The sequence below is a fragment of the Harmonia axyridis genome, chromosome 6 (assembly GCF_914767665.1).
Source record: "Harmonia axyridis chromosome 6, icHarAxyr1.1, whole genome shotgun sequence".
Lineage (NCBI taxonomy): Eukaryota > Metazoa > Arthropoda > Insecta > Coleoptera > Coccinellidae > Harmonia > Harmonia axyridis.
Window position 1 is genome coordinate 8,056,028 of NC_059506.1, and position 15,480 is coordinate 8,071,507.

At 32.6% G+C, this 15,480-nt stretch overlaps 1 protein-coding gene across 4 annotated transcripts; it reads left to right on the plus strand.

The window, feature by feature from the left end:
• The first annotated feature begins 475 nt into the window (after positions 1-475).
• LOC123681940 (SWI/SNF-related matrix-associated actin-dependent regulator of chromatin subfamily A containing DEAD/H box 1 homolog) lies at positions 476-15,164 on the plus strand. Of its 4 annotated transcripts, none has more exons than XM_045620322.1 (15): positions 476-621; positions 1,610-1,875; positions 2,299-2,515; positions 2,709-2,790; positions 2,880-3,054; positions 3,256-3,440; positions 4,854-5,047; positions 6,923-7,061; positions 8,176-8,311; positions 8,943-9,080; positions 9,237-9,461; positions 9,589-9,816; positions 14,216-14,427; positions 14,545-14,828; positions 14,962-15,164. In XM_045620322.1, exons 2-15 carry the CDS (start codon positions 1,798-1,800, stop codon positions 15,066-15,068), a joined length of 2,400 nt encoding a protein of 799 aa, XP_045476278.1. In that variant the 5' UTR covers positions 476-621; positions 1,610-1,797; the 3' UTR covers positions 15,069-15,164. The 4 variants fall into 4 exon arrangements, with proteins under 4 accessions (XP_045476278.1, XP_045476277.1, XP_045476276.1 ...); XM_045620321.1 differs by lacking the exon at positions 476-621 and adding an exon at positions 1,130-1,282; XM_045620320.1 differs by lacking the exon at positions 476-621 and adding an exon at positions 1,137-1,536.
• The last annotated feature ends 316 nt before the right edge of the window (positions 15,165-15,480 follow it).

The window sequence follows — 15,480 nt, forward strand, 5'->3', positions numbered from 1 at the left end:
AAATGGCACCCTCTATATATTTTCAGTGAAAATTGCGTGTCATTCTATTTGGAATACAACGATAGCACATACTTAGTACTAATGAATAGTGCTATCGTATTTTGATCAACTGATTTTCAAAGTTAAAGAAGCTCACTTATTTCTAGATTACAACTCATCCAATGGGACACATTGTCGACATATCCCCATTACCTAAACAAATACGCGATAAAGGCACACTATTGGCGATCGCCTGCCGCGCATCAAAAAACTCTGTTAAAAAAGGTCCTTAATATGCTCTAATTAAATTAGAGGCGCTAGCCGATCAAATTTGGCGTCGTGGTTTGAGTACGACTGTTGGATGGCCTAGTGTAAATTGTACCATGTTCAATAATATTTCATTATACGCGTTCTTCGCTGCGTTGTTTAAAAGGAGACTAAGTTGTAAACACTGATGAAAATATTAATATGAAATAGCTAGAAGATCTATAGATTGCAACCGTATGAGAATCATCTATGTTTTCCTATTGTCATAAATAAGTTTTGTCATTCATCATGAATTATGTACAAAATAATTTGATAAATGTTATCTTGATGGTTCGAATTAAAACGTTGTAGATTTCGTCTTAAAAAAATTTAACGGTAAGTCTTACTACATTTAATAATATATAACATACCTGTTTCCATTCACAATCTGATAAGATTCTTATAACACAAATGATTTGTTCATTATGTAGAAAATAGATATTTACTGGATTCGGACCTTATGTGATGGAAATTCATTATTTAATTTGTAAAAAAAAATATTATTTGTGTACTATGAGTATGAGAATGTGTAGTGAATATCGTTAGAAGTAATCGGGTAACTAAAAATGTGAAAATAACTTTCATACATTTTTCTCCATTAAAATAAGAACAGATTATTTTTGTTCGTTTTGTTTATCACTTTTTTGAATTTTCAAATGAATAAAAATAATTCAAAAGGAAATGAACAATGTAAGTAAAAATCGCGAAAAGCAGATAGTTCTAATCATAAAATACTGAATCTGCACGGACTTCTTAGTAAATATTTGTGTTCTGTGCTCCTAACCTGCTTCTTTCTTCTAATTCTAACCGTAGAACATAGATCAACTTTCTTCTAACGTTCTTACCGTTCGTATAAGCCAGTTGGCACCTCTGGTTGATGGGTTTGTAAACCATAGCATAAAATGTCAGTTAGTCAAAAAAAGTAAAATTCAGTGTATTTACATTTACGGTTTGGTATTTTTGTGTTTAGTGATTGGGAGTGATACCGAATTTATGGGTACATGCAACAATTTTATACATATATTCAAGATTAACAGCGTTTTTTGAATAAATAAATAATATTCAAGAGCTAAAGAAATCGATTTTATTTTATATTCTATACACATATTTATTTTAAATATTGACAATTTTAAACATAAACAATGTCTGATGATAATGGTTCTCAGTTGAATTTGAGAGGTTTTAGGATAAACAAAAAAACCTTTAGTCATGACCCAACATCAACATCTAGCCATTCTGGGAATGGTGAATGTATGTAACACGTTTTTTATTGATGTCAAGTACCCATACTCCCAAGCATTTAGTTATTGCTTCTTTCTTTCAGCTGGGGTGTCGTCTGTTAATCCTTCAGCGCCAAGAAGGAGAAGAATAATAATACTCCCTACTGATTCTGATTCTGATTCAGACTCAAACCAAATCATTCAACCACCTAATAGCACTAAAAATATTCAACCAGAAAGCAGTTCTAATACTCCCAATAATATTGTTGTGACAAACGGTGTCAGAAGAACAATGAAAACACCATCAATTTTGGAGAAAGAACGTCAAATGAAATTTTTACTAGATATGTTTCCCCGCTTGGAGGCTATGGTGAGTTTTGCGAATATTGTGTATTTCCTACCATCTACCAATAAGCTACATGTTAGAATGCAAGACCATTTAAATATTAATATTTTTCAAGCCAGTGTTTCTATAGAATTTTAGTGGAACCCAGCAAACAAGTTTTTACTTTGCAAATGCTCTTAATTTCAATTTGGTACTTTTAAAATCTGTGTAGGTATTCTTTAATTTTTACTGAGTGTTTTTCCCTACAAATCTAGCTACTGTTAATTACTTCTCATTATTTTATTTTTGTAGTTTTTTATAGATGATAGATGTATTAAACAAAATCTAGTGCTGAAAGTTTGTCCTGAATAAATTTCCTTATGATAGAATATTCTCATACAATAGCTATACCATTTCAGCAGGTTAAAAGTACTTATTAAGATTCAATCGATAAAGTTTTTGCTCTAGGTGATCCATGATATGCTTTCCAAATATAATTTTAATACTGATGAGGCTGCTTCTGAGTTAGCAAGGTTACATGGTAAAGAAGTCTTGCCAGGGGGTTATGCCAAGTGGAAATTGGATTATCAGCAGAAGGTAATCCAGTCTAATGTTTCCAGGGAAGAAATTCAAAGAAGTTTCAAAAGGCAGGCTTCAGAAAAGATAGAATCTGGCAAAAAGAGAGGTTTGTTCAATCCCATATAAAATTCAGAAAGGCAGACATTTATGCCACAACCTCCTCAAAATTTCTTTGAAATCAAACAAAATTTTGTATTCTTTCATATCAGTATTATTTTTAATTATATTTTTAAGTGAATGATATAATTAGAGAAATTCCTAATGATAATTCAAAATTCCTCATTTTGTTGAATTTTTAGTGAAAAAGAGAAAAACCGCGGATTATGACACTGATGATAGTACAGAAGGTAGTAATTATAAGGATAGAAGAGTTTTCAACAGGTAAAACAACATTCTCAAAAAATTTAAACATAACAATTAATCTATTACGATTGCAAATTTGATGCAGTTTCAAAGAGTTCTTATTTCAGCGATGATGAAGATTCAGATGCTGAATTGAATGATGAACTTATGGGAGATAAAAAAAATGTTTTTGATTTCCTACAAAATGCAACGTTAACAGAACTCCAACTAATGAATAGCTGTTCCAAAAAAAAAGCTGAAGCTCTAATAGAAGCAAGACCTTTTACTGGATGGATTGATTTGGTATGTAAGAAATGTAATATCAAAAAACTCAAGTTTGATGTCTGAATAAGGAAAATATCTTCATCATCTAGGTAGCTTTGGAACAACGCCTGAATCTTATTGATTGTTTGATTTTGAAGTAATTGTTTAAATCTAATCATACATTATTGCTAATATCAACAAAAAATTTGAGGGTTTACGAAGCAATTTATTCATTTCTAGGTGGAGAAATTAGAAAAAAATAAAAACTTGAGCACTGACATATTGAATGCTGCACAGCAAGTGCTTTATATTCGTAATAATATAAAAAATTTAATGAGAAAGTGTTCGAATATAGCAACTTCGATGGAGAGAGCAGTAGCTGCTGGTGCCGGCGTCAAGGAGCAACCTCGAAATTTATCATCAGCGTAAGGCAAATAATCTCAGAATTACAAGTTCTTGATAATCTATATCATATTATATGAAAATTAATCAGAAAATTTTTTCGTTAGATTATTTTCAATGATAATTTCCAGATCAAACCTGCCTTGAAATATTTACTTTTCTATTTCCTTGAAATACAAGTACAGATATTTTAGGAAATAATATGGTTGATTATTAAGTCTTCATTAACGAAAAGTACAAAAAAATTAATCCTTAAAATTGATCTGAAATTTCCATACCTTTAGTTATGAATTAAAAAAATTAAAATTTTTTTTTTATAAATCTATGAAATTATCTATTTGGCAATGTTATAAGTATTTCAAATATCAAATAATATCTTTATTTCTTTGTCTAAAAAAAATTACAAGTTTGTGTAAATATAGGGTGATTCATTTTTATCTTGGTAAATTGAATTTTTCCGAAAACGGCAAAATATTTTTCATTCTATACTTAAACGGCCTTTTTTACAAGTCAATGTTGACTTAGATGTGCGTAAAAGTCTGTGGAAAAAATAAAGACGCCAGTCGTCGCGGCGCTGTCAATTTTTTTCTTCAAATACGATTTCTTTTTTCATTTTAAAATGATATCAATCTGCAGTGTTTTGTATGTTAATTCTTTTCCATTTATTTTTTCTGTATTGTGACAGAATGCTTTGATTTGGGGACATAGAACATGTATATGATTTTGTTTCTTAAAATCAAGGTGGCTTTCTAGCAATCCATTTCTTTATTATTATTATATCCAATAAACATTTTTTTTAATAACCTGAAAAATTTTAAATCATATGTTCTATAATCTATATGCCCACATTATGATCCATACATAAATTATATCTTTTTTATTTCATTACGAGTTACTTCTGTCAGAATATTAGACCAAGAATTTGAAAATAAATGGACAGGACCTAATGGACCCATCCGATGTCCACCAAGATCGCCGGACCTAACGTACATAGATTACTTTCTGTGGGGCATCCTGAAATATAATATTCATTAAATTATAATCCTTGATTTTAAGAAACAAAATCATATCTATGTCTCCAAATCAAGGAATAATGTCAATACATAAAAAAATTAATGGAATAGAATTAACATAAAAAACGCTACAGAACTCTGAAGGTTTGAAAAAAATTAGAATGAAATCATCTTTCGAATGGCTTCATAAAAAGGTAATGTTTCTGGTGTCTTAATTTTTTTTTTGCCAACTGCATCTCAAGCCAACACTGACTTGTACAAAATAGCAAAAATTACAGAGACAAAAATATTTCACCATTTTTAGAGAATTGGAGTTTTCAAGATAAGTGAATCACCCTGTACACTGCTGATATTTTATGCCCAATCGTAGGTGTTTTTTTTCGGTATTAACAACTTAGGTTATTAGCTAAAATAAATTTTCAGGTTGAAGTTGACTAGTTATCAGATGGTTGGTTTAAATTGGTTAGCAGTATTACATTCCCAGGGAGTAAATGGCATTTTGGCTGATGAAATGGGCTTAGGTAAAACGGTACAAGTTATATCGTTTTTGGCATATTTGAAAGAAACGGGCCAGGCCAAGGATACGCATTTAGTTGTTGTACCTGCTTCTACACTAGGTAAGTTGAATGAATGCTCTCAAAGATGATTTATAAAATTAGACTAGAGTGACCCCTAACAGCCATCCGTCTAGAAATATATCCCACCAAATTGTATGTGACTTCCATATACAGAGTGAATTTTTTGAGTTGAATCAGTTAAAAATCACGAAAAGGAAACATCTTACAGAAAAATATTTTTATTGAATGGTTGATGGTTTTGCAGAGAAAGTCCACTTATGTCAGAACCTGTTACATTTAATTCCCCCTTGTGGGAAGTACTGGCATCAACTTTGAAATTTCAAATGGGATTCCCTGTTTTTATTGCAGATTCGTATTCTACAGCAAAAAATATAAATGTTTTGTTTTTCACAAATCGTCACTTATGGCTCTGTAATCACCTAAAATTCTGACGTTTTCTGCTGAACTGTTTGTTTTCAGTACATGTACTATCATTGATTATTCGGAAATGGCGAAATTATTTGTTCTTCATTTGTTTTTCATTTAAAATACTTCCCATTAATTAAAAAGGGTGTATCTATTAAAAAAAAAAAAAATTATTTGTCTTTAGTAGAAATCTCCGTTAAGCTGTCTATCTTTATGCACACAACCTTTTCCGTTATTCAAACGAAGAGTTGAACTAAAATTTCATGAGGTGATTCAGACGGAAATTTTATATTCGATTACAGACGAATGACGATGAATTGCGAACAATTGTTCATACAAAACTTTTGTATTTTTTGCTGAAGAATACGAATCTGCCATAAAAAACGGGGATTCATGTCTAAAATTCCAAATTTGATCCCCCTCCTCCCACAACTTTTTATTTGAAAAATTTTTCTATAAGATGTTTCTTTCGGCATTTTCTACTGATCCAACTTAAAAAACTTACCTGGTATATGTTATCATTATTAGTTTGATCAGATGGGTGAGTTTTCAGTCCAATCTGCCATTCTCAGCTCAAAATATGAGAATTACAAACATTCATTAATCTAAAAGTTGTGTCAGTCGATTGGATTCGTATTTTTAGAATTATTTTGATGATTACTACATCTTAAATAGTATATTCTAAAACAAGTTGCAGAATGGGCTCCTATTCCAACACGAATGCGAAATTCGAAAACGAGCGACGAAGGAGCGAGTTTTGGAACGCATGAGTGTTGGAATTGCCTTCTGCAACGAGTATTAGACGATATTTTCTCTATTTCAGTCTAGTTTTGTGAAATATTGTCGAAATTCAATAAAAATTCAGATAATATATCCTAGTGACATTTGTATTGTATCTTGGCAGTTGGTGTGACTGTTACGAAAATTGACAGATTACGGAAATTCAATTTGAATCGTACGTTTCGAATTTTGAAATAATTTATAATTACGCATTGAATTCGTGAATTTTATCTGACGAAATCGATTTAACACCAACACAATTAAGAGAAAATGCGAATAATATCGCAAATCATTTCACAAAATCCAAATTATATTATATTGTCAATAATTGACGTGTGTTTAATTTTGATAGGATTGGATGTCTGACGTCTGTGTAGACAACCACAAAACGAAAAATATAACTGAAAACAATGCTGTAATGAGTTCATTACAGCACTGTTTTTAGAACTGTAATAAAGTCATTACGATACTGAAATAGAGAAACATATATAAAACATAACCTGAAATTTCAAGACATTAGGTATTTTCTGTTGAAAATTATTGTGCACAGATTTTATTTTATCAGGAATTGTTCATCTTTTTCCAAAGTATTTGGCTTGAAATTCTAAAATCCATTAATGAGCATATAAAAAACATTGCATCATTCAAGACTAATGAGGGTATGGAATGTACTGCCTTTCTAAATGTGAACTCTTAGCAAGTAATGACAGGAAATTACCTCTTTTTCAGATAATTGGAGGAACGAATTTGCAAGATGGTGTCCAGAATTGAGAGTTTTTATGTATTATGGTAGTATAGAAGAAAGAAAAGTTTTTAGGATAGAATTCGCTCAAGGGGTACTTGAGGAATTTGATGTTGTACTTACTACGTGAGTGAACCTTTGCTTTGTTCAATATTTGAATATTTTCATGATATTCTTAAATTATTGAGAAATGAAAGTTTTTCTTAATTTATGGAAGATTTGGAAAATTATCAAATATAAGTCTTCGGTTTTTATATAGGGTGTTTTTTTCGAGGTATATAACTTTAAGTTGGCATTATACTGTTCAAGATGGCAACCGATTTAACAGCTGTCAAGTGATTTATTCTCAGTTTGGTTTGGCAATTCATCATGAATAGACTCACGCCTGAACAACGGTTGCAAATGGTGCAATTTTATTTCGAAAATAGTGGTTCTGTGCGGAATACGTATCGCGCACTACGTCCATTTTATTTTGTTTAGCGATGAAGCGCACTTCTGGTTGAATGGCTACGTCAACAAACAAAACTGCCGCATTTGGAGTGAAACTAATCCTCAAGTGTATGTCGAAACACCGTTAAACTGACTGTTTGGTGCGCTTTATGGGCCGGTGGAATCATTGGTCCGTACTTCTTCAAAAATGATGATGGCCAGAACGTTACAGTCAAGGGTGATCGGTATAGAGCCATGATTACTAACTTTTTCATTCCTGAATTGAACAACCATGATGTCCAGGAGCTGTGGTTCCAACAAGACGGCGCAACATGTCACACAGCTCGTGCCACAATCGATTTATTGAAAGAAACGTTTGGTGACCGCCTAATTTCACGTTTTGGACCTTTGAATTGGCCTCCAAGATCTTGTGATTTAACACCGCTAGACTACTTTCTGTGGGGCTATGTAAAGTCATTGGTCTATGCGAATAAGCCACAAACCCTTGACCATTTGGAAGACAACATTCGCCGTGTTATTGTGTTATTGCCGATATACGGCCACAAATGTTGGAAAAAGTCATCGATAATTGGACGTCCAGATTGGACTACATCCGAGCCAGCCGTGGCGGTCATATGCCAGAAATCATATTTAAAATGTAATGCCACAAGATTATCTTGCGGATAAATAAAATTCATGTCGATGGAATAATCCATCGTTGTTTTATTGGAATTTAAAGTTCTATAGCTCTAGAAAAAAACACCCCTTATTTTATAAACACTCGAAAGCAATCTTCTGATCTAATTTTCAGGTATACAACAGTAGCCAATACCCCAGAAGAACGAAAAATGTTCAAAGTGATTCCTATGCATTATGTGATATTTGATGAAGCTCATATGTTAAAGAATATGAATACTCAAAGATATGAAAATCTTATAAGGATCAATGTGAGTCTGTTCTGCATTTCTAGTTGTTCTTTTTATGGGAATGTTTTTTATTTCTACACAGTATTGATAAAACAAATAATTTTTTTTGCACAAAATTTTAACAACTTTGTGCAAAAAAATAAAACAAAGTTGTTAAGTACTACAACAATTGTATGAAGTAAGAAGTTGTCATTATGCTCCCAAATAAAAAAAGTCTAAAGGTGTTAAATCGAAGGCATGATAATATTTTTACAATAAACTGTTTATGTTGATTTTATCAGATGTTTCTGTTCTATGAATTCAGTCATTAGGTGTTGTCTTGACTGTATAGAATTTTCATACATACATCTTTTCTTTCTTTTATTTATTTGTTTTCAGAAATTTTTTGATATGATATCATTTGTTCAAATTTTGTTAGTTTAAATTTAAAATATTTGTTCCATCATATCTTTGTACTTGACTACCTTGCATTATTTAAATTGGAGGCATTTTCCCAGCAAACAATCAAACATCTAAATTGAAGCTTGACTAGCTGAGAACGAATCCTTCAGTTCATAACGGATATGGTTCAAAGAAAACTTAAATAATAACTAATTATAATAACATTTTTTCTTTTATTTTATAGTGGTTTTCATTTCCCTTTCATTTTCAGGCCAAACATAGAATTTTGCTGACTGGTACTCCATTACAAAATAATCTGCTTGAGTTAATGTCATTATTGATATTTGTGATGCCGAAAATGTTTGCTGAGAAAACAACAGATATAAAGAGTCTTTTCCAAAAGGGTTCGGTGAGTAGCATAAATTTTTCTCTCTTATTCCAAATACTCTTAACCTATAAGTTATATTGAAATATTGCATAAGATTTTAAATAGCAACTGAAGTAATTTGAATTTTGTACAAGTTACATGCAAATATACATATATTGATTCGCTTTTTTACCACAGAAATCCAATCAAGCTGATGGAAATGTACCTACGTTCGAAAAAGAGCAAATTGAAAAGGCAAAACGGATAATGAAGCCTTTTGTGTTGAGAAGATTGAAACAGGATGTCCTAAAGGATCTTCCTACAAAAACAGATCATGTTATGCATGTACCCATGGCACCTACCCAGAAAGAACAGTATGAAACTTTAGTTGCTTCTTATCAAGCTGCCAATTTAGAGGCTAAGGTGATTTAATTTTTTTGATTATTTTTTTTATTTTATTATTTCAATGAACTTTTTAGAAAATAAACTCAAATTAACTGACTCTTTCGATAATATATTCAAAAGATAAAAATCAATTGAAATGTTTCAGGAAAATGACGAGGTACCTCTTAACAGTATGACCATGATGACTGACCTACGAAAACTAAGTAACCATCCACTTTTGTTGAGGTACCACTATGATTACACACAAATCCTAGAAATCGCAAAAAGGCTTGCGAAAGATCCAGGTTATAAAGACACCAAAGAAGAATACATCATAGATGATTTACTCTGCATGTCTGATTTTGATATTCACTCGCTTATCAAGAATTTTGCTGTAAGTATAAGGATTTAATCTTTACTTAGACATAACTATTATAAAGCTATTTTGAAGATGTTCATTAGCCAAATTAATTGTAATTCTGTGGGTTAGGAACAATTAAGATGTCTAAAACCATGGTGTGTGTGCACTCCTCAAATTTTGAATGCAATGATATTCGACCAAATTGAAAATATTAGTTTTAGTTCGTGGCGGCGCCGCAATGTCATACTTGTCATTTCGATCTTTTTCCGTTGATTTTGATTGGATACATTAATTAAAACCTGATACTGACCAATCAAAAGCGATGTGTAACTAAGATGCATAGAATACCTGGTGTGTCTACTCATACCTGTAAAACTTTCAGACAAAACGGGAGATTTTTCGGATTTATACCTACTTGATTTCGAGGGATCGCGGGCTTTTCAGATGGCGCATACATCGTTTACATTTGACATTTCTCGCAATTCTCGAACCAAGGGCGTAGATCTTTTTTTTCTTGGGGAGGGATAATCGAAAAAAAAAATTTTGACGACAACTTTTATTCATATCTGTAATGTTAGAAAAAGAAGTTTGATAATGAAGTTTGAACCAAATTACTCGAAATAATTTTTTTAATTACCTATTACCTATTTGGTTGTTCTTACCTTATACTGGGTGTTCTCGAATAAGAGTTACGAAGGAAAATGAGAAATTACTTGGATAATTTTGAAAAAAAAGTTTCATGAATATGAGCCCACAAACGCTTTGCTTTCAATATACAGGTTGTTTCTAGTGTGTCGTACAGTTTATCAAATATTTATTAATCTTCGCTACAGATTGGGTAAATAAATACCAAAACTTATAATTAATGCATTCATTATAGCTAACTACCTGGATCTTTATAATAATTTGGATTTTCCTGAGGATTACTAGAGATTTTTCTCGAAATCGATAGCAGATACGACAAAACTATAACAAACCAAAAAGTGTAGTACTGGACCAGAGTTTTTTTTCTACATTTTTCTAAACTAACAGCCATTCACCAAAATATAGTTTTGGAGGAAGGAAGCAGGAATCCTTCCAGAAAATATATCACCCTGTAGATTTGCATTCAAAATTAGCATATCACATAGTGAAAACTTTAAACTGGAATATCTATGGCCAATTCATATTAAATATCTTGTGAAGGGAAGGTTATACGAGAAAAAAACTTAAACTTTAACACATGTATCTCAAAACAAAATGTTTGGGGACTCATGTTATAGAACTTTTTTTCTTAAAATGATCCGGAAATCTCTCATTTTCATTTGTATCTCCAATTTAGGAACACCGTGTAATTACCCCCAGTATCCCCCTATTTCTACGCTCTTGTCGTGAACTTTGAGTATAGAACAATAATATTTTATATTCTATGATCTGTCATTATATTCCATTCATTTGAGTAAAAATTCGATATGAACTGAATTGTAATTTATTGTGAATGTTTGCAGTGTCTAAAATCAGTATTTCCTTTTTAAACGGCACCAGGCAGATGCGGGAATTCGAAAAATTTTAAAGAGCGCCACCTTACAGCACTCTGGTGAAGCAGACCACCAAAGCAACAGGTGGGTCTCTCGAAAAGTCTGAAACAAAATCGAATCAGTAAACACACCAGGTATTCTATGCATCTTATGTGTAACCGAGTATGATCGTGCAAAGTCGTGAAACGAAACACGAAACGTTTACTGGAATGAATTCAAATATTTGAAATAGAGAGAGAGTTTATTGGTATTTCAATTACAAGAATTGCTTCCATAGATCATAACTATAATGAAAGATATACATATTTAGGTACATAATGGCACAAAACTCATAAATAATAAATAACAAGAATCTTTATTTGTTGATAGTGCTACCTACAGTTGACATAACGAAGCTTAACTAATATTCTCAAAATTGGCAAAACAAAAGCTAATCAGTTCATACACCTGGTTTTTAGACATCTTAGGAACAATTATTAGGTGTACAACTTTGCTTCCGTCATTTTCCGATAGATGGCTGTAGCGGTTAGTGGTAGTTACAGTGACTTATTAAACCACAGTGGCGACAAGCGTGGTCTCGTTTTTGATTGGCTGAGCCTAAATATGGCTGCTTTTTGTTTACATTCTCCATATACCTGATTTTTGTGATCTATTCAAAATGTAAGGCGCATTTTATTTAGTCACTGTAGTATTCTTCAGTAAAATAAATTTCTTCTATATACAATCAAATATTATCAGGCCCAATAATTTTGATTTTGACATGTCAGTTCAGTTCTATGGTTCTATGTTCCAATTCGCCATTTTTAGGCTCAATTTAAACGAATTGTCACCACTATGTTTAATTAAGTCACTGTAGTGGTAGTCGAAATAAATGGATCTTAGATGTCCTACAATAAGCTTAGGTATTTGTAAACATTATGCCATCGAAATATAAGTCGATTTGTGTCTGCATCAAAAAGTTATTCTCGATTAAACATGACGTCTGCTTACCAGCCAAATTCTCGTCATTTGCGAGAGATTTCAATTTTCTGCTTTAATGTGAAGAAATATGCGGCTGAGGCTCATCAAATGCTCTCAAGCACCAATGGTGAGGCCGCTATTATTGAAAGAACCAGCATGGAGGTGGAAAGAAGTTTTCGAAGGTGCATAATTGGAGGCATTACATAATCCCAAGCGCAGAAAATCATGGGGATATCCCGGCCATGCTTCCACGTCGACGGCCAAACCGAATATTCACGGTTCTAAGATCAAGCTCAGTATTTAGTGAGACCAGCTCGGCATAGTGTATTATGAGTAGTTAAAACCGACTGAAACAATTACAGGCGCTTATTAAAAAAAAACGATGATTTTGACTTCGAAGACTAGCATGGCGGTGAAAGAGAGGAAGTTTTAAAGATGCAGAATTGGAGGCATTACTTGATCAAGACACAACAAGAATTGGCAGGATCATTGGGAGCGACACAACAAGCCATTTCAAAACGACAGAAAGTTATGGGAATTATTCAGAAACAAGGAAATTGGGCGTCGTATGAGTTGAAGTCGAGAGATGTTGAACGGCGTTTGTTTGCTTGTGAACAGCTGCTTGGAAGGCGATCGTTATCGAATGCAATTAATGCGTTTGAGCCGAGCATTGAAAGACAAACGGCCGCAATACGAGAGACATGATAAAGTGATTTCACAGCATGACAATGCTCGACCCCATGTTGCGAAAGTGGTCAAAACATACTTGGAAACGTCGAAATGGGAAGTCCTATCCCACGCACCGTATTCTCCAGACGTTGCTCCCTCGGACTATCAACGTTTCGATCAATGGCACACAGCCTGGCTGGCCATCCCTTCCGGTATTATGAAGAAGTAAAAAATTGGATCGATTCGTGGATCGCATCCAAAGATCACCAGTATTTTCAACACGGCATTTGTATGCTGCCCGATACATGGGAGAAAGTAGTGGCCAGCGATGGACAATACTTTGAATCATAAATATATAACCAGTTTTTTACAATAAAGCCTCTAATTTCGTAAAAAACGGCAAAGTTGTATGCCTATGTAGATATGCACTTCAAGATTAGAATCCATTTAAATTATTAGCAACCTAAAATATGTTTTTCCTACAACTGCTATGGAAAGCACCGTATTCTTCATAGCTTACTCAATTTCAAAACTATGTATTGCTCATACTGTGGGAAATATTATTCCCCACGGCACTTTGCCCACACCTCACTTGGTAGACCAATAAAATTGGTCTTTTGAGTCGTTTCTATGGAAACGCAATAAATTAGCACATACTGTCAACGAAGGCCATTTTGATTTGAATCAAGTCAATTACTTTAATTATTGAAATTTGTGCAGTTGTAGGAAAAGTATAGTGTGCAACATGTGGAGAAAGTCCTTTTCTCGCTCGTGTATTTGCGGCACTCGCCTTTCAGGCTCGTGCCACAAACTTCCACTCGCCAGAAAAGTTGGACTTTCCCCACTTGTTGCACAATATATTAGAACCCTACCTACTGCTTAAACTGTACAAGATGGAAAAACTTCAAACGTGGAAGTGATAGTGTTTCATCGATATTATTTTTTTTGGCACTTCCAAAATGAACAATTCTTCATCACAAAATTAAAAACAAGAGATATACAACTTATGAACAGACTTGCTCACGGGTTAAGTATTATAATTTGGGATTAATTTTATTCTGTGTGCACTGAACTCCTTTCAAAGGAGTTTATCTCTAATTATTACTTCTTATTGTGGACAATCACATCAAAGCTTTGATCATATTCTTACCTTGTAGGTTTTTAATGCTAACTCCATGAAAAATTTATTACTTACTAAATGGTTAAGTGCATGGGGTAATGAAGTATTATGAACTATTATCATCCTATACTTTCAATTAAAAATTTTGATTTTCCATCTGTTTCAGTGTCTGGATAATTATGACCTTCCTGATAATCTTATACTATGCTCTGGAAAATTTTTATTTTTGGATAAATTACTCGGAGAACTGAAACAAGGAGGACATAGAGTTCTTATTTTCAGTCAGTATGTGATTATGTTGAATATCATGGAGAAATATATGAAATTAAGAAAACATGAATACTGTAGATTAGATGGCAGCACACCAGTAGGTTTAAGGTAAATTTTCAAGTATATTCATTTGGTTTTTTTTTATAGAATTTCAGTTAGTGATTGCTAATAATCATTGTTATGTTTTGCAAGGTTTTAGTTATTAATTGAGTTTTTAATTTACAGGCAAGATTTAATAAATGAATTCAATGAAAATAAGAACATTTTTGTCTTCCTTCTCTCAACAAAGGCTGGCGGATTAGGAATAAATTTAACAGCTGCAGATACTGTGGTCATACATGATATTGATTTCAACCCCTATAATGATAAACAAGCAGAAGACAGGTGTCACCGAATGGGTCAAACAAGACCTGTTACAGTATATAGACTAATTTCTCAGGGAACTATCGAAGAGGGTATGCTGGAGATGAATAAAGAAAAGCTTAAATTGGAACGACAAATTACAGATGGTGAGTTGAAGAAAATTTAAAATTGAAAGAATTTAATTTACCTAATAACAGAACATGAATATTTTCCTTTGTTAAGAATAATCCACATTTTTAAGTTGAACCATATAACTTTATCATTTCATTTATTTTTCAGAGGGAGACAATCCTGATGTTAAGAGTGTGGTCAGATTGCTCTCATCTGCCCTTGGCGTAGACTCCAAACTGGTACATAGGGATTCATTGAAGAAATCAGGAATATAACCATTATTTTAAATGACTTTTGTACATTCAAATCGTGATATCCATTAACTTTTTACTTGTTGGCAATTTTCAATAAACTAAGTTTTGATAAAATGATGTATGTACTTTCCATTTGGTTATAATGATCTAAGGGTATTGGGGATAGACATTTTTAACACCACCACTTTTCTTGAACTTCACCTAAACGTTGAAAGCAAATTTTCTGAAATAATAGTTTTTCAAGTTCACAGTAAACATAATCCCAGCCGAATATTACCACACAGCCCAATGTCATATGCTGTACTTGAGTAATAGACAACTAGTACAGTGTGTTTGCGTATTCTGGGAACAGTTTCGGTATTCTTTATATTGAGGCGCGGAGATTTTAAATCAATCAGTTCAGGTTCATGACTTGAAGCAGGTCTTACATCTG

What these genes read in the sequence shown, in the direction of transcription:
- LOC123681940 (XM_045620320.1), top strand. Translation starts at nt 1,428, where the DNA reads ATGTCTGATGATAATGGTTCTCAGTTGAATTTGAGAGGTTTTAGGATA. An exon ending in CCATTCTGGGAATGGTGAAT is followed by an intron (nt 1,537 to 1,609) that starts GTATGTAACACG and finishes TCTTTCTTTCAG; the next exon opens with CTGGGGTGTCGTCTGTTAAT. An exon ending in TTACTGGATGGATTGATTTG is followed by an intron (nt 3,055 to 3,255) that starts GTATGTAAGAAA and finishes ATTCATTTCTAG; the next exon opens with GTGGAGAAATTAGAAAAAAA.